Raw genomic sequence first — 24,964 nt, 5'->3', positions numbered from 1 at the left:
CTGTTGAAAACAGATGCAGCTTAGACCGATTACATAGTTTCTATTGTTTTAAAATCCTATACTAGTCCATTAGTAACTTACTTTTTAAAATGTTGTGAACATGAGGGGCCTCTCTTCTGGAAACACACAGTTAGCATTGTTAGCATAGTGGACAGTTTTCTGAGTTCATGTAAGGAGAACATAAAACAAAACGTGGCGCTATAACAGAAACACACTCGCCAAGTTCATGTTTGAGCTTCTGTCTCAATGTCCTGCCGACCTCGTTTCATAATTATTCCCCATTGTCTGTGGGAAAGTGTTGTGGAGAGAAAGTTAAAGTACTCAGTCTATAATGATCACTCAAAGCGGCTTTGAGGCCCATCTGCTGAAGGGCTTAGTGCGTGTGTGTATTTGAGCAGAGAGTTGTAGACTTAGTGTGTGCAGCAGCCATTGAGAACTTAGAGGCAGAATGGAAGCGGTAATCAGGGTGCTGTTTTGCGAGGAGCAGCGGGCAGTGTACAGACAGCAGGTAAGACTGACAGAAGAAGAGAAAGATAAGATAGCATGCCTGGGTACTAATACAGCTTGATATAGAGAAGGGGAGGGGGGCGGTCAGCTGGTCAGCATATTGTTCTTGGTCATTTAAGAACTGCTCCTTCGTGCCAGACAATCCGGTAGTCATCAGACGGAAAGCCATGCTAACAAAGGAGTAGCTTTAAACTTAAATATTATAAATAATAATTCAATTGTTTGTTGAAATGTAAATACAAATATTACTGTTATTATACAGTTTTAGTATAATATTAATAATAATTATTATTATTAAATAATTTGTTTTATTTTACACTATCTATCTATCTATCTATCTATCTATCTATCTATCTATCTATCTATCTATCTATCTATCTATCTATCTATCTATCTATCTATCTATCTATCTATCTATCTATCTATCTATCTATCTATCTATCTATCTATCTATCTATCTATCTATCTATCTATCTATCTATCTATCTATCTATCTATCTATATTGCCAAAAGTATTGGGACACCCCTCAAAATCATTGAATACAGGTGTTCCAATCCAATCCCTTCCATGGCCACAGGTGTATAAATCAACCACTAGGCATGCAGACGCTTCTACAAACATTTGTGAAAGAATGGGTTGCTCTCAGGAGTTCAGTGAATGCAAGCGTGTAATAAGTCCATTTGTGAAATTTCCTCACTACTAAATATTCTACGGTCAACTGTTAGTGATATTACAACAAAGTGGAAGCAATTGAGAACAACAGCAACTCAGCCACGAAGTGATAGGCCAAGAAAAATCACAGAGCGGGGTCAGCGCATGCTGAGGGTCACAGCACAGAAGTATCTTTCTGCAGAGTCAATAGCTACAGACTTCCAAACTTCATGTGGCCTTCAGATTAGCTCAATAACAGTGGGTAGAGAGCTTCATGGAATGGGTTTCCATTGCCTGACTGCATTGTGCCAAGTGTAAAGTTTGGTGGAGGGGGGATTGTGGTGTGGGGTTGGTCTTCAGGGGTTGGTCTTGGCCCCTTAGTTCCAGTGAAAGGAACTCTTAATGCTTCAGCATACCAAGACATTTTGGACTATTTCATGCTCCCAACTTTGTGGGAACAGTTTGGGGACGGCCCCTGTGCACAAAGCTTCGGTCCATAAAGACATGGATGAGTGAGTTTGGTGTGGAGGAACTTGACTGGCCTGCACAGAGTCCTGACCTCAACCCGATAGAACACCTTTGGGATGAATTAGAGCGTAGACTGAGAGCCAGGCCTTCTCGTCCAACATCAGTGCCTGACCTCACAAATTACGCTTCTAGAAGAATGGTCAAACATTCCCATTAACACACTCCTAAACCTTGTGGAAAGCCTTCCAGAAGAGCTGAAGCTGTTAGAGCTGCAAATGGTGGGCCAACTCCATATTAAACCCTACGGATTAGGAATGGGATGTCATTAAAGTTCATGTGCATGTAAAGGCAGGCGTCACAAAACGTTTGGCAATATAGTGCATATTTTTATTTAATTATTTTCTCCAAATTGGTCATTCTCCTTAAATCCGCAGTGTATCAAAGACTCCAGTTTGAAGCCACCCCGAATTCCTACATCACAAACTTGCAACCAATCCCGTCAATGTACGGGGCAGGGCTTTTCTCCACTGACATTCTATGTGTTAAAAGCTCTTCTAATAAGCACTTTTTTCTATCATCCTTTGCTATCGTTACATTATATGATCATATTATTCATGCAAATGCTTTCAAACCATACAAGAGCGACAAGACAAATGTAATGCGCTGTCTGTGAATGTCCTGTTTATGTGACACACACACACACACAACGCTCAGAAAGACACTCGCTCTGAATGATTCTTCATTATCACTCTCTGTCAATCAAAAGATTCTGTCCGCTGCCCTTACTGCTGCTAAAAAAGTGATAACTAAGCTGGGGTAGATGGTACCAACCAATGTCTACTTGGATGTCCTATTTGCTGGACATTGCCCTCTTGGAGTGTACCACAGCTAAAGTACACAGTGCCACGAGAAGGACAATAGAATTTTGGTTGGACCTTATTAATATTTGATCAAAAATGTTAAAATCTTGAGATGTACTGGATATCCTTTATATTTATTGTTTTGGTCTTTTTTTTGTTTCTTTGTGTCTTTGGTTGGTTTTTGTCACTTTATTTAATTATTTTTCTAAATTGATTTATATATTTTAACTTTAAGTCCTTTTCTATATCTTATGTTTGTGGGCGGATATTGGGCTTTGTTGTAAATAGTCGAAAATTTAAAATGTCTAATAAACAAAGAAAAAGGAAAGACACTCGCCAGTATCGTGCGCACAGACAGCGTGCCTGATTCGAGTTCTCTTTCGCGCTTGAACGAACAATGACACACAATTATGCCAAAATGTCTGTTTTGTCAGGTATCCTCATAAGAGCAGTCTTAAATGAGTTAAATAAAATCCTAAATGAATGTCTGAAAATCTGCGGCAGATCATAAAGTGACAGCAGCCTAATAAACCTGCTGCTGTGAGACTGTCATTAATGTTCATCAAAGAACAAAGGGGACAGTGAATATTACTCACTGCTCTTGACTAAAGAACTTTATAGCTTTAAATCGGATTAATCTATATTTAATGTATAATTTAAGCATCGCAGACTGTTTGCTACCTCAATTTCTGTATATGTATTCTGTGTATAGGTGACATTTATTATGGGTCAATTTAAATTAAAAGTTGTTGAGCCTAATACATGTTAAAATTGATAGCTTTCAATTACACTGTAATGTTAAATGGCCATAATTAATGTTTAATATTGGGGGAAAAAAAGTCATAGAGACATCAGTATCAGTGATACTGGCCTTCATTCATAAAAAGATGCCATTAAACAATCATTTAAAATAGATTTTTTTGTTGTTTCTACATACATTTGGAGATTAACAGTGGAATTGTTACATTGTACAATATATTAAAAAACTGTTTACATTTTCTTCTCAAGACTTTTTCTCCTCTCTTTTATTTATTCGTCGTATTGTATAACTGCAGTATGCAGCTCTCCCCTTTTGTCTGTTTATTCATTTAAATTACTGAGGAAGGTCTTGATATAAAGAACAGATGTTGTGTGATGCATCAGGCCAGATCTGCCCATCTCTGCTGAGGCATTGCTGCAGTTTTTTCTCTGTGACTGTTGTCTCTTTGTCTTGCACCTCACACTCGTTCTCTAGCCCTGTTCACTTAAAAGTCAGGTTATGTGAGCTCACCAATGGTTTTCCAAGCCCAAAATAAACCTAGATTGATGTTGTCAAGATCATCGTGAACTGCTTACTCACTCTCCTCTCTTAAACCATCCAAACTGCCCAGGAACATTCATTCTCGCACTTCATTACTCTTCACAACTGGCTTAAAATCGGCTTAGTTCTGCTTCACATAACCAAAGGAGGAGAAATTAACTCTCGGTCCGCGAACTGTGACTATTTTCCCAATGGTAGCGCAGATTCTCCAGGCTAGAGAGGTGAATCTCCAGCGTCTGTGAGAGGAGAGCGCGTCTGTTGTCGCACGCATGGGTGTGCGCTTGTGCGGCGAGCTCCAGAGGAGGAGGGATGCTCTGTGATCTCAGCAGCAGCAGAGACAGCAGTCTGAGCCCCAGCCATGCGGCTGAGCAGTGGATAGCGCTAACAAGCGCGGGCTGTAGGACTACGGCAAGACCATGCCTGCACACAGAGAGGACTCGCGCCTCTGTCAGCGTTAGCTCCAGCCGTGCCTTTCGTTCCTCTCTCTTTCAATCTCTCTCTCCTCTCTCCTCTCTCTCTATTTGTTAATGTGGTGCTGATGAAGGGGAAACTGGCTTGAGCTGTTTGGCTCAGAATGGATTGTCTGTGTATTGTCACAACTAAGGTAAGGAGTGTGAGAGAAGATGGGGAATGAGAATGAAGGGGAAGAAGCTGTGTGTACGTGTCGGCTGTTGAGTATCCGAGGGTGTTATGTGTGTCATGTTGCTTTGCTGTTTCTTTTAAAAGGGACTTTTGAATATCTCTTTGGAACAGAATGTCCATCGGTTTAAGTGTTGTGTTACAGTGTTGCATTGCATCAGGATTAATCCCTTGTCGCCCGTGAAGGCGTAAACTTGTCGGAAACTTGCATCCAGAGATAACGAGGCTCTCCATACTAGGCAACGGGGCTTTTAGCTCCTCGCCACCGCTGGAGCCAGAGACGTTGCTGGTGGTATACATTATTGATGGTCAGTCCATCAACAAACGGTCCAAGGCTTTATCGGATTTTCCCACCTTCATTGGTGCAGGTATCCGGACAGGAAGCCTTTTGAGTGGCATTAAAGGATTGAGAGTGCCAGTCTGCGTGCAGTACTTGAACTAATGGGGTTTATTTCACTGGAGCCAAGCTGCTCTGTTTACACTCTTCTAAATATACAATATGAGTGATTTGATCTTTCCATCCCTGTTCAGTTTAATGCTCTCTTAAGGCTTATCAGTGAAGGAGGGCTTGCACCTCATGTGTAGACAGATACCTCTCTCATTCACACTCAATGTTGCAGATGCGATTCACCATCCTGTGAACTGAAATATTAATGATTGTATTTGCGTGCTTTGTTGAATCAATGTTGGAAGTGCCATTGTGATGGTAATGTGTGGAGTGCGGTGAATTCCGAATGCAGCCCTACTACACCTGAATGGCAAGCACCTTAATGCTGTCTTTTAACTAGTCAGGGTCTTTTATAATACCCATGGGGATGGCTGATTAATAGTAGGCATATGAATTTCTCCATACTACTGGACTACTATAGAGGGACCATGAATGTATGGTCATTTTTATCAAATTAATGAAATAATACTTTTACAAAGACAGTAGTTTCAAAATATCAAATACTGTAATGTTGTTCTTTTAAACTATCTGTTCATCAAATAATCCTGAAGAAAATGTGTTATGGTAGCAGCACAACTGTCTTCAACATTGATAATAATAAGAAATCTCATTTTCTTGAGCACTGAATCAGCAAGTTAGAATGATTTCTGAAGGATCATGTGACACTGCAGAGTGCTGAAAATTCAGCTTTGCCATCACAAAAATAAATTGCATTTAAAAAAATGTTTTTTATTGTAATAATATTTCACAATTGTATTGTTGTTGCTGTATTTTCGATCAAATAAAGGCAGCCTTGGTGAGCATTTTCTTTCTAAAACATTTAAAAAATCTTACCAACTCCTATCTTTTGAACTGTAGTGCACTTTAAAGAAGGTCTACCATGGTACATGACTAAAAAATAGCCCTACTTTTATTATCATCATCATCATCCTCATCATTATTATTGTCATATAGTACTTTTTGTTAATATAAACAACACCATACTGTCATTGTAGCTAAAGAGCAGATTTAAGGCAAGTCTCATTGGTTATTCTTATTTTTTTGGTAAGTCATTTCTGTTTTGAATATTGTTCTAGAATATTATTTTGTTCAATAACAGGAGCCGTGTTTGTTTCCACTCTAGCCGACTGTAGATATTAGATATTAGATTGTAGATATTGTAGAAAGCAGTTTAGATGCAATCAGTGCTTTGATGATGTAACAGAATCCAGTCCTACTTGAGTTGCTTGCTTACTCAGATTTTTGCTTTCAATTCCTCAGTCACCCACATGAATTATTTTAAGCTTTTTTCTTCAGTTGGACTTTGTGAATCATTGCTCATGCCTTTTGAAAGAGAAGTATTGTCTGAGCTCTGAGTGGCTAGGTCAAGTTTTTATTAGAAATAGACATCGACTTCAGTTTTAATGTGTACCGAGCTCTAGAGAGCAAGTTACCAGTGTCGCCCCATACATAATGTAGTGATAGAAAGTGCATCATACCAGGGCTCTCATTACCAGGGACCAGGACAAACTTGTTATAATAACAATTCTTAAAAAAATTAAAATGAATAAATAAATAGTGTATATATATATATATATATATATATATATATATATATATATATATATATATATATATATATATATATATATATATATATATATATATATATATATATATTAGGGGTGTAACGGTTATGAATGCAATCTTTAACAGTTAACAGTCGGCTTGTTTAAAGCGCGGAACACACTTCAATCCTAGTTCCCACACGAACATATTGAGTTTTCAGTCCATTTTATCACGAAATTCAAACGATAAATGCATTTTAATGCTCTTTAATGTTACGTGACTGATAGACGCGTATCAGTTCAACTTCAAGCGGCAGCGCGCGCCGCGCGAGTGAACGCGTCGCGATCAGGAAGAGAATAAATATAAATTAATATCTTGTTGAGGATACATTCAAACTTACTGAAACGTATCATATGTTGTGTAATCACTCCATCGGTGATTGAACCGCAGAAAGACAATAAAACAGCTGGTAAACAATGTCGTGTAGAATCACGTTTACCTCAGAAGTCAGTGTCCACAGCTGTTAGCTCACTAACGTTAGAGAGATTAACTCTTTCACTGAATACATGCACTATATTAGCCTATATATTCATTATATTAGCCTATATATATTCATTATATACTACTTAGCCTGTTAGTGATGTCTTGTTTATTTAATGTATGTTTAAATAAACCTGTCATTAAAATTACAGCCACTAAATGATTATATTTCAACAAAAAATTGGAGAAAAAATTATAATAATTCGATTTAGAAGTTACTGCAAAAACTGCCTTATGTGAAGCTTATGAGTGTTGATTATTATATCTAAAAATAAATAGCAACTGAATTTAGGCTAATAGTTTGGGCTCTGTTGTTAATCTTTAATAGCAATATGTAAGTAAGGGCTCCCTATATAGTTTACAGCATTATCTTTAAGAAACTTTTAGTTATAACTGAATTAATTTAAGGACAGACACAATTTTTTTTCATTAAACCACTGTTGAATAAAAATTAATAAAAAGCAATTTTGTAAAACTGCTGTACCGAATCCGTACCGAACCGTTACTTCAAAACCGAGGTACGTACCGAACCGTCAGTTTTGTGTACCGTTACACCCCTAATATATATATATATATATATATATATATATATATCTATCTATATATCGCACCTAACCCAAGAAAAATGTCATATTTATGAATGTAGAAACACAAAAAGACAGTATATTTTAAATATTGGATGTAACAGGTAATTTTTATTAATGACAGACATCACAGCTGCTGGTTTATTAGGCCGCTGTCACTTTAAGACCTGACACACATGACTCGGATCTGACTCACATCCAATTGCGTTCATTTAACACTTTTTAACTAAAGACTGTGTACGAGGATACTTGACAAAGCGGACATTTTAGCATACTTTTGTGTGTTTTGTCCATTCAATCGCAAAAGAGAACTCGACGTAGCTGCACGCTGTCTGAAGCGGCATTCTGTGCGCACAAGTGTGTGTGTGTGTGTTTGTCACACAGAGGAGATTCACAGCACGCCAGTACAGATTTAAGTTCTTATTTTTACGTCTTATCACGCTTGAATGGTTTTTAAACTATCTATCTATCTATCTATCTATCTATCTATCTATCTATCTATCTATCTATCTATCTATCTATCTATCTATCTATCTATCTATCTATCTATCTATCTATCTATCTATCTATCTATCTATCTATCTATCTATCCATCCATCCATCCATCCATCCATCCATCCATCCATCCATCCATCCATCCATCCATCCATCCATCCATCCATCCATCCATCCATCCATCCATCCATCCATCCATCCATCCATCCATCCATCCATCCATCCATCCATCCATCCATCCATCCATCCATCCATCCATCCATCCATCCATCCATCCATCCATCCATCCATCCATCCATCCATCCATCCATCCATCCATCCATCCATCCATCCATCCATCCATCCATCCATCCATCCATCCATCCATCCATCCATCCATCCATCCATGTATATACATACAGCCTCTACATTGAAAATAGCTGTTATTGCTATTAAACTTTAATCATTTTTACTGCTGACCCCAGTTGCACAAGATACATAGAGACTGCAACTGCTCAAGAAAACAGCCAGGCTCGTTTAGGACGCACTGAGCTTTGCGGTTAAAGGAGCACAATCCTGGTTTGCTGCAATTTAGCAGTGTAATGATGCTGTTGACAGAGATCTGGCTCATCTGTGGCACCCTGGGAAGCATAGCTCAGGACTCCTAGGGTGAACACCTACGTCTGGAAGAAAAGGTGAAATACAAGTGGGAACATTAGATGGAAAAAACAGATTCATTTCCTTGCAGAAAACATTTTTTTTCTCTTTGCTCTGTTGCTGCTGGCTGATGCAAAGACTTAAAGTTGGCCCAGTTTAACCCATGTATTTTTATTTGTTTATAATTATTTTACAACGAGAGATATAAAATATGAGTCTATATTGGATTAAACATTCAACACTGTTGAGGTTTGAGGCATACCGGTACATATTAGTAATTTTTTTCCCCCCTCAAACTCATCACAAAAAAAGTGAAATATGAATTCTGTGAATAAGCACTCAAACTAGGGGTGGGCGATATGACCAAAATCTTATATCACGAGTCATTTTAGAGTAATTGACAAATTACTACCGTTCAATCGTATCTACCGGAATATCACCCACCCCTAACTCAAACAAAGATGTATATCAGTGGCAGTATACTGTTGTCATTTCTCTTTTCCAACCAATTTGTTTTTTTCAAACGTATTGTATTGGGTGAATCTTTTGTTATTTTCTTTTTTTTTACCCTTCACATTACTATAATACAATGATGTCAATGATTCAATGAAAATCATCCTGTACAGTATGGAGACAAATATAGAAATAATTAGAGCTTGACCGATTTATCGGTCTGTCGATTTTATCGGCCGATCTGCCTGTCGCAGATATATCAGCATCGGCCGCAGATATGAACGAGCGCCCACGCGTCTCAAAGTGCGCGAATATTCACACAAAATGATGTCAAAATGCTGGTCTTGTCGAGTATCATCGGAAACATAGTCGGTTATGTCTTAAGTGAACGTAAACATGACATTTGCCAGTCTCCGCCAGCGTTTTTGTAGCCTGACGTTGTCATACTCAATTCTAGTCAGAATATGAGTCTGATACTGCTCCCTTGGGCTGGGATTATGGGGCGTGTTTCAACCAAACCAGGAAAGACCTCAATTGGATAGACCTACAACCAATCAGAGCAATGGAGCGACGCATAACGTTAGTTGTCAAATGTCAACAGAACTCAACTGCACACAGTGTTGCCAAGTCCGTGGTTTTCCCGTGGGCTGTTTTTCCATGTCCGCCGGTTGAAACGACCCAAATTATGTGATATTTAGACCCAGAAATGCGAATGTTAGCAGGCAACCCTGCCAAAAAAACACATATTTTACCCCCCAAACACCATTTTTTTCAAGTGTGTCCAGACTTTTGACTGGTACTGTACTATAATATACACATAAAGAATATCGGCTGATACATATCGATAGTTGACTTTTTTTACTCCCCAATATCGGTATCGGTATTGGCCCCCAAAAACCCATATCAGTGAGGCTCTCTAGTAATAATACAATATCAATAAATAATATTTTATATATAATATACTGATAATTGAGGGGTATGTGGTTTGATTATGAAATCATGCCACATTTAAAAAAAAAAAACCTTGATTGTCTTGAATTTAGTTTTTTTCTGTCTACGTTTAAATTTACTTTCCTTTAATTTTCATTGTTTTTTTTTCTTTAAATTTTGTTGTTAATTTCAAAATGTTAAATTTCAAAGTTTTCTAAAAATACAACCCATTTTTTTAATTATGAGGAGCCCATTTGAGTGTTACGGTAAAGATGTATTAGAAGAAACCCTATTTTACTTCATTAATAATAATTAATTCAATATCAAATAAATAATTTATTACATTTATATAGCGCTTATCTAGGCACTCAAAGCGCTTTACATAGAAGGGGGAATCTCTTCATCCACCACCAATGTGCAGAATCCACCTGGATGATGTGACGGCAGCCATATTGTGCCAGAACACCCACCACACACCAGCTGATTGGTAGAGAGGAGACCAATCGTGTATATATATAAATAGGAGATGATTAGGAGGCCATGATGGACAGGGGCCAATGGGCAAATTTGGCCAGGATGCCGGGGTTACACCCCTACTCTTTATCGAAGGACATCCTGGGATTTTTAATGACCACAGAGAGTCAGGACCTCGGTTTAACGTCTCATCCGAAGGACGGTGCTTGTTAATGTAAAGTGTCCCCATCACTATACTGGGGCGTTAGGACCCACACAGACCACAGGGTGAGCGCCCCCTGCTGGCCTCACTAACACCTCTACCACCAGCTACCTAGTTTTCCCAGTTGGTCTCCCATCCAGGTACTGACCAGACACAACCCTGCTTAGCTTCAGTGGGAAACCAGTCTTGGGCTACAGAGTGATATGGCTGCTGGCAATATGGATATGGATGTTTCTTTTTAGATTTCTGCATTAAAATGCAGATTCAGAAAGTGATAAACTTGTCATTGTATCATCAGTCGCAGAGAGAACTTGAGGGAATATCCTCCCTCACAAGAGCCAATTATATTGTACACGCAGAGAGTCATAATGCTGTGCTTCATCACAGGAAGTCTTTCCTCCAACAATGCCTTTTTCAGTTTTTTTTGCACTCTGGCTGTAAATATTTCGTGTGAGTTCTTTCTATTTTAAGTCATGGTGAAGTGTTCACGCACATCCAACGCCATCCACCCCCTTCTACTTCAAATGCATGCAACAGTATATCTGCATCTGTCTCTCTCTCTGTGACTGCCTCCACTCTCTTCTTGGTAGTTAATGTTATGTAATAGTTTGCGGGATGCACTCAGTAGGTTATGGCTGAGAGAATATCATCCCACACACACGCTGTGTGATGCTGGGTGTTTGTGTGTGTGTGTTTCAGTCCCCCATCGCAGCTGTTTTTAGTGGCGTGGACAAAGGTGAAGTAATGACGATCTCTACCTCCACCCCAGCAGGGCAGCTTTTTTTCTTGTTCACCCTGCTCTCCTCCGCTGGACAGTGTGGGATCTAGGGTTCATCTGCGTAGGAAAAACTCATTGATTTTTTTTTTCTGGCCCACAAGGCCACTCGTTCTTGTCTCTCTTTAGCTTTAGATGGTTGAATATGTCTGCAATTCTTTTGTTCATTCATTTAGGCGGAGGTGTAGTATTTGCAATGGACATTGCCCACATGCTTTGAAGAGTTTTAAACACTTTATGGTTTATATTGTCTCTTACTCGGGATGTTGCTAATGCTGAATAGTTAGTCTCGTGTACCCAGACCTTCAGACTGATGGTAGAAGGTATGGACTCCATAGCAGCTTTCATTGGCCAACGACTGCCCAAGAGGAGATCTGACCGACATGTAAAGCAATCAATCACAAATTCATTCAGGAATGTCGTGCAAGTTTAACTTAACTTCACATACTTTTGAAAATCCAGCGTTTAGTTGATCTTGATAAGCGTTCAGTGTCACAAAACACGACAGCTTTCTTCTTCCATAAGGGGTTTTGGCATCATGGCTGCTTTGTTTCCAGGTGGACCGTAAAAGAACGCAACACATAGGTTTCCTGGAACTCCCAAGGGGTTTCCCATTTTGTGTGCCATATCAATCTGGTCCATGTGCATGATATCTACTGAATAGTTGTAAATTAAAAAACTGGGAAAGTTGGGAATCTTTACAAATTTGAACAAAACCTGAATTGATATTCATGATGGTTTTTTTTATTTATGTCGTGATCCGCTTAAAATGCTCGAGCTCTTTAAAGTAGGGTGGCTTCTGATTGGTTGTCAATGTCTTTATCGTTTATCAGCTGGAAAAAAAAGCCATTCTAAAAGTGATTTCAACCATATTGTTTATCTGTGCCTTTATTGTTATATTTGTGGTGTGGACTGTGCTATCCTTTTAAATTTCGAATGATTTTTGTTTGTTATCGTTTTTCGTTCTTGGTGTAAATAGGCCTTTAGTGTAGTCATCAGTAATTAGAAGATACGGACCAACATAACTTGGTTTATCAGTCTTGTATGGTGCAATCTGTGGAGGAACCACATTAATACATAATTGAATTAATCCTAGCCCAGGGTTAATGTCTTGGGATTTGTGAGGCTAGTCTTTAGATCAGTGTGTAGCTTTGCGGTATTGCTGAGTTCAGGATTGTAGAAAAGCCTTTTTGCATCTCTGAGAGCCCATCCTAATCCTCTCTTTGCATTCGAAGTTGTACCAGAGCTAAAGATGTGTCCCAGTTAAAGGAACACGCCGACTTTTTGGGACTTTAGCTTATTCACTGTATCCCCCAGAGTTAGATAAGTCCATACATACCATTCTCATCTCTGTGCGTGCCATAACTCTGTCTGACGCACCCACCGTTAGCCTAGCTTAGCACAAAGACTGGAGGTAAATGGCTCCAGCTAGCCTACTGCTCAATAAGTGACAAAATAACGCCAACATTTTCCTATTTACATTCTGTGATGTGTATAGTTACATCGTGTACTGAGACCGACGGAAAATGAAAAGTTGTGATTTTCTAGACCGATATGGCTGGGAACTATTCTCTCATTCCTGCGTAGTAATCAAGGAACTTTGTGCCGTACCTTTGGTGCAGCGACGCAATGATATTATGCAGCGCCTGAAAATGGTTCCCAGCGCTCCCTGTGTAAGCAGGTTGTCACGTTGGTTATGTTGACGGAAGTTAGTCTATTTTCAGGCTAACTTCCTCCTCTGGTCCCACTCGGACGACAGCCACCCCACCTCGACCTCCTCAGCACCGCGATCCCCCTCAGCAGCGAGGTCTCTTCGACAGCATGTCCCTCCTTCCTCCCGGGTTTTCGGCACCAATGTAACGGTTTGTTGTTATGGGAAGAAGGAGGCGGGAACCGGCGAACGTTCAAAACACTTTAATCAATAAAACAAACAAACTGAAAGTAAAAGCAGCAGCCCCTCACAGATGACTGCCGCGCACACACTAGGGGTGTAACGGTACACGTATTCGTACCGAACCGTTTCGGTACAGGGCTTTCGGTTCGGTGCACGAGTGCAATCTTTAACAGTTAACAGTCGGCTTGTTTTAAGCGCGGAACACACTTCAATCCGAGTTCCCACACGAAAATATTAAGTATTCAGTCCATTTTTTCATGAAATTCAAACGATAAATGTGGCGTGACTAATCATTGATCACAGTTCAAGAGGCCGTGCATAGTGAATGCAATCATCTGTTAAGGCGATTGATCATCTCTTCCTAACGAAAAAACATGAATGAACATCTGAAGGTATGTTGAGGATACATTACAACTTACTGTCATGTATCATGTGTGGTGTTATCGCTAAATCAGTGTTTCAACGACGGAAAGACGTCAATAATTTGGCTTGTAAACTAAACCAATGTCATGTAGCATCACATTTACCTCAGGCAGTCCTTCAGTGTCCACAGAATTTTATTCACTAGAGAAATCAACTCTTTCACTAAATATATGCTCTATATTAGCCTATATATTCATTATATTCTACTGTTAATGATGTCTTGATTATTTCATGCATGTTAAATAAACCTGTCATGAAAATGACAGACATTGTGTATAAATGATTATATTTCAACAACAAATATATTATAATTAGATTAGATTAGATTTTGAAGTTATTGCAAAAACTGCCTTATGTGAAGTTTACATGTTTGCGTACTATGTTATTTGAGTGTTGATTATTATACCTAAAAATTAATAGCAACTGAATTTAGGCTAATAGTTAAGGCTCTGTTGTTAACCTTTAATATGAATGTGCAAGTAAGTGCTCCCTATAGTTTACAGCAATATCTTCAATAAACGTTTAGTCATAATTTAATTCATTCAAGGACAGACACTTTTTTTCTTCTTCAGTAAACCACTGTTTAATAAAATAAATAAAAAGCAATTTTGTAAAACTGCTGTACCGAACTCGTACCGAACCGTGACTTCAAAACCAAGGTACGTACCGAACCGTCAGTTTTGTGTACCGTTACACCCCTAACACACACATAACAAAACATAAACAAAACACAAAGTAAATTCCAGGCCTGGTCGTCGCTCCTCCTTTTATGCGTCCAAGCTCCTCCGTGAGACACAAGGCCGGTGCAGTGCGCAGCTGGCGCTCATTATCACTCACGACCAGCCTTGCCCCATTCTCACGGTCCTTCTGCCTTGCTGCTTGCCACAAATATGTATTATGAAAAGCGCTATACAAATAAATATTAATTTAATTGAATTGGTGCTTAAGAAACATTTCTTATTATGTTTTTCTTCAGGATTATTTAATGAATATACAATTCAAAAGAACAGCATTTATTTTAAATAATTTCAAAACTTTTCAATGTGTAGTATCCCAAGGAATCAAACTGCATATTCATCTCATTAGAATTGGTATGAATGGATTTGTAAACATTTGTACATGTCTAAAGTTGTTCATGTGTAAAAGGATTTACATTTTAGATGCTGTTAGTGCTTTTCAGTGTTCCAAAGACTAAACTCTGAGATCAGACTGAAATCAAGAAGGCCTATCCTTCATTAGTGTAACTGTCTGATCATAGTCTGAAGGTCCCTGTTTTGTGTGAGGACTGTGTATAACAGGAAGGTTGCCCACAGCAGGCTGCTTGAAATTTATTTTTGAAAGGCTGTGGATTTGTTGCAAACTTTTGTACCTTGATGGCTGTAGCAGCAGCGGATTAAATTAAATGAATGAAGTTCTTTGAGTGTGTTTACTGTGCTGAGAGCACTGCATGCTGAAACCCTCTCAAACGTTTTTAAACTCTGCCTACTTGTTTATTTGTCTGAACATCATACATGGAGAGAACGCTTAAGAAACCTGTTTTTTGAAAGCAGTTGTTATTTCTGAAGTTCTGTCTGGTGCTGGAATTTCCACTAGTGGTTCATATATTGTGGTGCAAGGAGCTTTAACATGCTCACTTATGCACGTGCGGCAACCCCACTGGGTACATAATCGATTCTGTTGCAGGATATGCAAAAAAAAAAAAAAAGTGGCTCCCTGTGGTTTTATGGGAACTAATTCCTGCAGTGTGACAGCAGTACCGTGATGGTTTTATTGTTACACCATTGTGCAAGATTGCCCCAGTTCTCCCACTGACACCTCACATAAAGTGGTATGATTACACAACCCTGAGGAGTTTTGAAGAGGACTGTTTGTAAGGCGCTTAATGAGGTAATAACTGTGATCTACTGAACGTACAGCGGCTGCTCTGATGGAGGTCCGCTGTGTATCCAGTGATAGGAGATTCTGAGCACTCAGATTTGTGCTATGAAGTGTGTGATGTATGTTAATGAATGTGTCTGTGCAGCAGCCTCCCGGCGCTTTAGAGTACCCTTGGATCCGAGGTGGGATTTGCATGGCCTGGGTGTTGAGACGGAAGTCATGCAATATGTAAATGCGAATTTACATTTACCTTTATTTTAAATTCCTATACCTTTCTGCATTTTCGCAAAGACTTTTCACTCTAAAAAATTCTGGGTTAAAAGCAAAACCCAATTTGGATCATTTTTGGCAACCCAGCACTGGATCAAAAAGGGACAAGATTGGCGCCGAGTTGTTTTTACCTTGCTGGGTTGGGTTATTTAACTCAACTATTGTTTATAAATGACTATAGCAGGTTTCCACTGTGGGAACTAGAAACTTTGGGGTGGTACTCTTGTTTGTTTCGACAGGAACCAGGGTCTAAATAAAGTTCCGGGTAAAGATTTCACCCTCAAAATGGCCCTGCTTGCGAGGTATAACTTTTTCAATGTCCAGGAACTTTCAGGGGTGGGACTTGGGCGCTGAACATGCTGATTGGTTGAGTTCACGCAGCATTATATTTCAATCTAAAAGTCTGTTGCGGTGCGTGCAGTAAGAGTTGTTTGCTATTCAAATCAACAGTGGAGTTTAAAAAATATGACCGATGGACTGACGACGAGGTTCAGGCTTTATTAAGTTTATTTGCGGGGGGGCGAAATCCAGTGGGCTCTGGAAAGTCGCACGCAGTCCTATGTCACCGGACTAATCTTCACGGTACTTTAGACCGTGATGGAAACGCAGACAGCAGCAGATCTGGGGGAAAAAGTTCCTGGAAAAAAGTTCCTGGGACAAATTGTTCCATGTAATTTTGGTGGACACAGGGCTTATATTGCAAATATAGAAAATTAGACCAATATATTAAGGCCCAATCCCATTTCTACCTCTTAGCCCTTCCCTTTCCCCTACCCCTTCGTTTTGCGCGTTCACGTGAAGGGGTAGGGGTGTCTAGATTCTCTTTTGGCTGGAGTGGTAGGGGTAAGGGGAAGGGCCAGATAGCCCTTCAAATGAAGATTTTTCAGGACCACACTTCGAACGAAGGGGTGTGAGGAGTTTCTCTCCACCGACTACAGTGCTGCTAGAACGTGTGTATGTTGCCACTCGGGATCGATCACTTGCGTGTCGCCTGGTGCCAGTTTCTCTGTAACTTGCTAAACGCACTATTTGAGTGATTTGAACACATTAATAATAGTTTAAAAAACGCAGTCGATGTTTACATCACATATCGTCTGTAAACTCTTGCGTTAACAAGGCGACGACTGACTTGACGCATAAAATTATCGCAGCACCACAGTAGATAACGAAACAATATCCGTACCGGCCGGCTCGGATCAGCACGGAATGGAACGATTAATAAACAAAGAGAACAGTTTGGCCCGATGGAAAAGCGGCTTCATAGTCTTGTATGTTCTGTATCGTCTTAGGAAATTCTAGCTCATACGTTTTTGAAGTGAAAACGAGTGCCGTTTTATTAAGTCCAAATACAGCGCAAAACTCTGTTAGGAGTGAGTAATTTGTTAAACATGCTCGCGCCTGATTTCTGTTAGATATAGCCTACGCACTTCATTGCTGTTCATACTGGTTAAATGTTACAGGACACTAAAAGAAACGGGGTATGATGACGTGTGATGACGTGTAATGGTATAGTAGTGGTGTCCCATTTCTTACGAGAATATTTTCACCCCTACTCCTTGGCACTCTGTTTCAAGGGGCAAGGGGAACGGTTAGGTGTAGGGGTAGGGGAAGGCCAAGGGGTATAAAATAGAATTGGGATTGGGCCTTCATAATGAACAATACTATTTATACATGAACCTAGATTAATAAATGCTGTAAAAAAGTGTTGCTCATTGTTTGTTCACAATATTTAATGCATTAAATGTGGTGCTCATTGTTAGCTCATAATACTCATAGGGTTAGTTCACCCAAAAATGAATCACTAAATTATGTCATTAATTCCTCATGTCATTCCAAACCCTTAAGACCTTTGTTCATCTTCAGAACTCAAATTAAGAGTTTTTTGATGAAATCGGCGAGCTCGCTGACCCCCAATAGACAGCAATTGAATTACCACTTTCAAGGTCCAGAAAGGTAGTAAAGACATTGTTAATATAGTCCATGTGACCCCAGTTATGAAGTGACGAGAATACTTTTTTTGCACTTTTCTTACTTTATTCTCACACCACTGTATGTTTGATGCTGACGCAGGAGCTAGCCAATGGTGGAACTCGGAAGTGCTGCACAGTTTACACTACATTTTTGGGTGAACTATTACATTAAATCATGTGAACAAATTAAATCTTATTTATTTCTATTTATTTATTTTCAGTTTCCAAATGAGGACAGTCCTGGATATCCCCAAAGAGAGGTTTTCTTAGATGCATCACACGTTTCGGTACACTTCTTTGGTCCTCAAATTATATTATAAGTACATACACACAAAGTTAACTGCCACTGTGGCTGCATGTCCAATCTGGCCGATGTCCGTCAGGATTAGGACAAAGACTTAGCCTGGGAAAACCCAGACAACTTCCGGCAAATTTAGATTTGCTCTGCAAGTAGTCTGGCAAAGAGTCGAAATCGCTGCACCAACCAAACTTTGGGGCGGGCTTTACACGATGACGAATTTTGTCTGAAGCAGATTTAGTACATTACAAAGATGGATGCCGCCGTGGAACATCACTCGTTCTAATCAGCTATCGTGTCTGTTTTAAGCGAACTTTTCCTTTTCGTTAAAACTCGAGCAAAGAACAACACTCGAAGCCTTCATATCTAAAAAAGAAACTTGGTGTTTGGCCGAAACTTTTTTAAATCGAAAAAGTAGACTCACATTGTCTTTTTTCGTAGATGCCGTCGAAAAAAGACAATGTGAGTCTACTTTTTCGATTTAAAAAAGTTCCCCGTCTTGCTCGTCCTTTAACCATGACCTATACACAGGCAAATTGCGTTCTAATCGCAATACAAATGCCTTACAATGAGGGCAAATGCAAACAGAGCTTGATGTTTTCTGTTCGACCGTCAATCCGAGATGTTTCAGTCGGTCTGAGATGCTATTAGGTTTTCCAAATTTTGCAAAAATGTTGATGGAGTGGCGGTGGACCCAAGCTATTATCATATTTCTTTTATTATCAAACAACGGCAAAAGTCGTCAGAAGCCATTGCAACATCTTCCTCGAAATGACAAACAGAGAATTGCTGTCAGAGTCTCAGATGTTTCTCTGTCGCTCTGCACACGTCATCTCCTTCATCGCTCTGATTCGTTTTAGGTCTATCCAATTGCGCCCAGAGGAATTTGAGCAACGTCCGTTGGTGACGCCCCTTTGGAAATGATTTGTCTATAGGGTTGGGTACCGAAACCCGGTGCCATATTGGTACTTATATAACCGGTATGTACCGGACCGAATCAGAACGCAGATTTCGGTTCCTCATTTCGGTGCCAAAATTCAAACGTGCTTTCGCGCTTTGGCTGAGCCAGAGATAGACGCTCAGCGCTGGTCACATCACAACTCATGACAACTATTCAGTGTTTTCAACGACATCATGTTTATTTCAGGTTTCAGACATTTAAATGTTCATAAGTAGGTTACTAGCAAAAAACACACTATGATGTCTATGAAAGCGGCTATGACAATCCTTTCAGACTGTTATAATTTGACTAACGTTACGTGTTTTATTCACATCAGATACATGCACATTATATAGTAACTATATAGTTTACTCTATTCTTCTTCCAGTTCACTGGTCACTTACTTTCATATATTTCGTGAGACGAGAATGAACTCAAGTGTTGTAAATCCGACAGATCCGATTCTGAGGCGCAAACTAACATGGCGCCGCCCATTGCGCTTTATAGATCAACAACTAACACACATTCACTCACACATTTGAATATCAGATAGTTTGTGACACAGTTAAGAAGTTTGTGAATATTTTGAAATAAAAAGAAAAAACGAAATAAACCCGATACAGCTGAGCTGTCAGCGCTATTGCGGCTGCTGTGTGTCATGTGATAAACATGACGCGTCGTCATGGAAACATTAAGGCGATGCGTTCTAAAATATTTAGCCAGAGAATATGATCATATTTCAAAATAAAGCTGAAGCTCGAAGCTGATTTGTAGCAGACCAAGAACACAGACGACTGCTGTTATTACTGTAACTGTTATTTAGAGTTATATTAGGCCTGTTGTAGTTGGGTTAGGTGGCTTAGGTTTTACTGTGAATTTGTAAATAAGTCAATTATAATTTGTAAATAAGTAAATTGTGTTTTGTATTTATTTATATTCATACATTTAAGTATACATTAAACTTTTAATAAATGGTTCAATTTAAATAAATAAATAAATAAATAAATAAATAAATAAATAAAAAGCCATTTAATGTCATCCACCTCGTTTTGTGGCCTTTAAAAAAAAAAAAAAAAAGTATTGGTTCAGGAACCGTTTAGGCACCGGAACCGTTTTAAAAGTATCGGTTTGGCACCGGAATCGAAAAAAAAAAACCAAACGATACCCAACCCTATTTGTCTATGAAGCTTTGCCAGACCATAACTCAAGTTACTACTGAGAATGGTCTGGTTTTAACCAGGCTAGCAAACACTGCCAGAATCCTGACTTTCTGGAATGACTGTCAGAGCCAACAAGCTCAACTAGCATGGAGGTGTGGTTGTAATATTTGATGTTGTATACAGTATGTGTGAGACAGAGCACTGACTCACACACATATTTATGACAAAATAAATGATGCATAATGTACTCAAACATGACTTTATTCCACCAAAAAAGAGAGAAAGATACTAAGATAAAACAGATGTGTTCCATGCACAGTCAAGTTATATAATTCACTGTTGCCTTAGCAGAATCCCCTCAAGAGGAGTTCAGTGCGGCTATATCAGGTGAGGTGAGGTGACATTAAAAGCTTGACAGGCGTCGTCTGATCTCTTGTACCAGTCAGGATACATACTTACATCAGTCAATGAACTCTCATGTGTCAATGTCAGAAGAAGACACATATTATTTTATTTTATTTTTGGCCCAGTTTAACCTCAGTATGCATATACACATATACATATATCATATAGATCTGTGATGAATTTAAGATTTAGTTAATGTGTTATGATTTTTTTTTCTTCAAGTCAAGATGTTCAGTTGAACAATTGAGGTTTTTAAGTTTAGGGACATTCAACAACCACCTGCACTTAGCAAGGGAAATAGATAAGCATTGATGTTTGTGAAATATAAAGGATTATGACGCTAAAGTTTTAGCTATTCTTGAAAAGCACCTTTCATTTCAGCCATAACTTAGCTGTCACTTTGCTTTCACTCCCTGGTTGTCCCAAGAGAGGAGGCGGCTCTTAGGGATGTGCTGACAGAGAATAAGACGCTCTGACATGCTGTAGTATGTCAGAGGGATCAGTTTTGACAGGCTGTGAATAGAAACATTTAGCGCAGTAATTTGCAAAGGCCTCTTAGGAAGCTGTCTGCCTGCTTACAGCTACACAGGGGTCGAGCATTTGGCCTTAAAAAGATGTACTGCACCAACGCATGTGACGTATGAAATAGCATTTTACAGCAATAATTTTACCTGCCACTCACACCTGAATGGGATCCTTTAGTGCCTGTGTGACACAAATGATGAGTAACTGATTGACCTACATAAAGCGCTAAACTTTTTAAAGGGGTGGTTGATTGTAGCCTGGCCTTACCAGACTCTCGTACATTTCATTTGTACAGAGAGTCTGGCCACTCTCCATTGACAAGCGTTCACTTCCTTGAAGGCGGGTACTCTGTTGAAGTTTAAAACTATTGGATCTGCCAAGAGTCACTCTGGATCTGCCATAACCAATCGCTAACGTTTGGTCGTGACGTGTGTCGTGCGCTGTTTGCCTCTGTTTCTCACATGGAAGTCCGTAAAAATAAATGCGCACACCACCTCAGTGATAAAACCTAAAACTTGTGCATTCGGATTGTGATTTATTCAGTTGTGTGATCGGGAACGCGCTGCTCACGTGGTCCGTAACATGATTGTATGCTGTAAATAAAATGTCATATGCTTCTGGTATGATAAGACTAAATGCGGCCATAAATAACGGCCCAATTCAAATGTTTACGTGCTTTTCTCCTTTTTAATTTTTTGAGCGGCATATTTTTAAATATATCGCTCTTGTAAACACTTGCCAGCATTTAAAGAAATACAAGTCTAGAAATGCATCCAAATTACAGCGAAGTGCAACCGCAAGGTGCTCTGCAGGGGTCAAAAAGGATATAAACAGTGAATTTTGAAGTGATATATTCTTGAAAACTCAGAGATGTTGATTCGGACGGCAATTCAATTACCACATGAACTTGGTGTTTGTCTAAAACAGTAGGTCATTCGGCCGGGGATTTTTACGCAGGTGGTGGGAGACGGACGGCAATAAAATCACTGACTAGCCCCTGTAAATGATGACAATACCTTCCGACCTCACGAAAAACAATTACCGTCCTAATAGGGCTTCAGCTAACTCCTTCACCAGTAACGGAGCGAGCTGGAAAATCTAACTTTTCCCGAACCCTGTGGGGAGGAGGGCCACAACCAGGGCCTGAAATTAACTTTTTTGACCACCTGCCACAGTGACTTTTTACCAGCCACTTTTTTTTCTCCTCGACATTAAGCCTGTTCACGTACTTGTCCGGGTTTTTTTGTGTGTGTGTTGTAAATATAATTTATTCTGCAGAAATATTCTCAACAGTGTTCAATCAGCTTTGACATATTTAAATCTGCATATCTTTGATATTTTTACCTTTTAAAAAGGGCATTTTTTTCCCATAATCTTATTAAATATAGGCTATGCTTCAGCTTTCAGTTTATATTCTTAAATTTGATCTATAAATTAAATTAGAATAATAAGACACTGTAGGGCTGTTACCAATCAAATTAAATAATTTACACTGAAAAATTACAACTGCATTAAAAAATGTAATGAGATTGTTTTAAATATTTTTGAATATACAAATAAGAAATGTTGGAAAGAATGTTTAAACATGAAAGTAAACCACCAGTAGGTGGCAGCAGGTGACCGTCTTAATGAGTGAGTCATTGAGTCGATTCGTTCAAATGGCTGATTCATTCAAGAATGAGGCGTTCGTTTATGAATAGGTCATTGAATGTTTGATACAAACGATTCATTCAAAACGCTGAATCATTCACTAACATTGATTTCTCCTCGAGAGGCTGCGCGAGCGTCAACAGCGCAGTGTTACCGTCAGTTTATTAAACATTAGGCTATATATTATTATCCACTATCGATCGCCACTTACGCTAAATTAATGCAGAATCATTCTTGCATTTGGTTAATTCCCTAGTTTTTTGTTATTGATGTTTTAATCTGTCTATTAAAATTCTCTTTCTCTTGCCCCTTCAAAAATCCACTTGTTCTACAAACATTGTTCTTTAACTTGTAAGAATACACATTTAAGTGCTGTCAAGTTATTAAAGAAATCAATATAAGAAATAATAACTCTTATAATATAATTGATGTCCTGTGTCACAGACAGTCATTTCAAAATTCACCCGCATTTGGCGCGTGGTCGGGTGTTAATTTCAGGCCCTGGCCACAACATCATGGCTACCAACAAAACTCAGCAAAGATTGTTCTTGCTCCGGCTTTAACTTCTGGATATTCGGCAGCATTGCCACAACGGACCGAACGGCTTCGCTCGCATCTTTCTCTGCCGCCATTACTGAACTACAACTCAAACTAGCGCACGACATCAACGTCATCGTTCTCAGACACTCCCTCTGTTCGCCGATTGGACCGGTTAAAATTTGTTCTGAGAAAACCTAAGAATATACCGCAGTCCCAGACGGAGTACTGAAGGAAAATGAAAATTGAACGGAAGTACGTAGAAGGGTGGAGCCAGGCTAGGTTGATTGTCCCTTTTTACAAGATATAAAATAAGCCTCTGATGTCCCCAGAGTGTGTATGGGAAGTTTTAGCTCAAAATACCCCACAGATAATTTTTTATAGCATGTTAAAATTGTGAAATTGTGTCATTTTTTGAGGGTGAGCAAAAACGTGCCTTTTTTGTGTTTCCCTTTAAATGCAAAATGAGTTGCTGCTCATGGGGCGGAGCTTCAAGAGTTTGTGTTAGCAGCTCTGATAACCTCATGCAGACAGGCAATGAAACTGTTCAGCCTTTTATGTTCAAACCGGAGTTGGACAATGATGGAGAGACTCAAGAAGAAGTGACAGCATGTAGAATGCAACAGGACGTTTCTGAATGGTTAGTTGATGAATTTATGTAGCTTCAAGTCATTGATTAGCATATTCTGTCATGATAATCTCACCCCTTTTGTTGCGTGTTTCCGGGGCTAGAATTTATGGTTAGTGATGTCAAGCTCGTTGTAGTCTCTACCAGTCGTTTGTTGTAGTCCTTAAAAAGTGATTTCTTTAAAAGAAAATATCTCCCTTTGCCTTGAACTTTGAGCGTCATACCTTAGCAGATGATCTATGATCTATGATCAAACAGCAACATTACACTCTAACTAAAGTTTAAAAAGTAAAATCATAATCAACCACCCTTTTAATATCCCTTGATTTGACTTGACAGGTTGGTGTAATTTTCAGTCGTTATCTTTTAAAACTTGCTCTGAGTTTCATTTTCTTTTAATTAGACCTCTGTCTCAAACTTTCAGAAATCTAAATTATATAAAGGGAAACCAAGACTATATAATTATCAAAAAGTAGCCTACAGAAGAGCAATCAAGTCGCTATTGGCTTTCATGTAGTGCTGCTACAAAGTGTTTTGTGTTTTTATATTGAGTCTGGGTTGGATATAATTGGATCTTGGAATTCACCCCCAACTGTTTTCTCTAAAGCCACCAGAGATGCATAGAAATATTTCTTTAGTTTACAATTTTGTGCTGGTATTGGCATCTTTTTGATAGCATGCATATTGAACCGATGTATGTTTATACCGATATTGTCCCTGTTATGTGCTGTTCACTTTCACACTTGCTAAAATATGTTACTTTTCCCTCTCTTCATATCGCAGTCCTTCAAAGATGACAGAAAATGTACTCGCTATTGCTGTCCTGCGGCAAAACATGAGAGCAGTTGTGTTTTAGACCTAACATACAGTATAAT

The 24,964-nt window shown here is 39.1% G+C and overlaps 1 protein-coding gene across 3 annotated transcripts in view; it reads left to right on the top strand.

Annotated features, from left to right (window-relative positions):
- dlg2 (discs, large homolog 2) overlaps positions 1–24,964 on the top strand; it is a 394,149-nt gene that overhangs the window by 60,395 nt on the left and 308,790 nt on the right. Inside the window, exon 1 of one of the 3 annotated variants that reach the window (XM_079804838.1) lies at positions 397–508. The exons of the other annotated variants lie outside the window; for them this stretch is intronic. Within the exon in view, the coding sequence (XP_079660964.1) occupies positions 449–508 (60 nt within the window). The 5' untranslated portion in view covers positions 397–448. Of the gene's footprint in view, positions 1–396; positions 509–24,964 lie in introns of those variants that run through there. 3 annotated transcript variants of the gene reach the window in all.

Source organism: Gobio gobio (genome assembly GCF_949357685.1).
Source record: "Gobio gobio genome assembly, chromosome: 22".
Lineage (NCBI taxonomy): Eukaryota > Metazoa > Chordata > Actinopteri > Cypriniformes > Gobionidae > Gobio > Gobio gobio.
The sequence above is the reverse complement of the archived record's forward strand: the minus strand, read 5'-3'. Positions and strand labels throughout refer to the sequence as shown.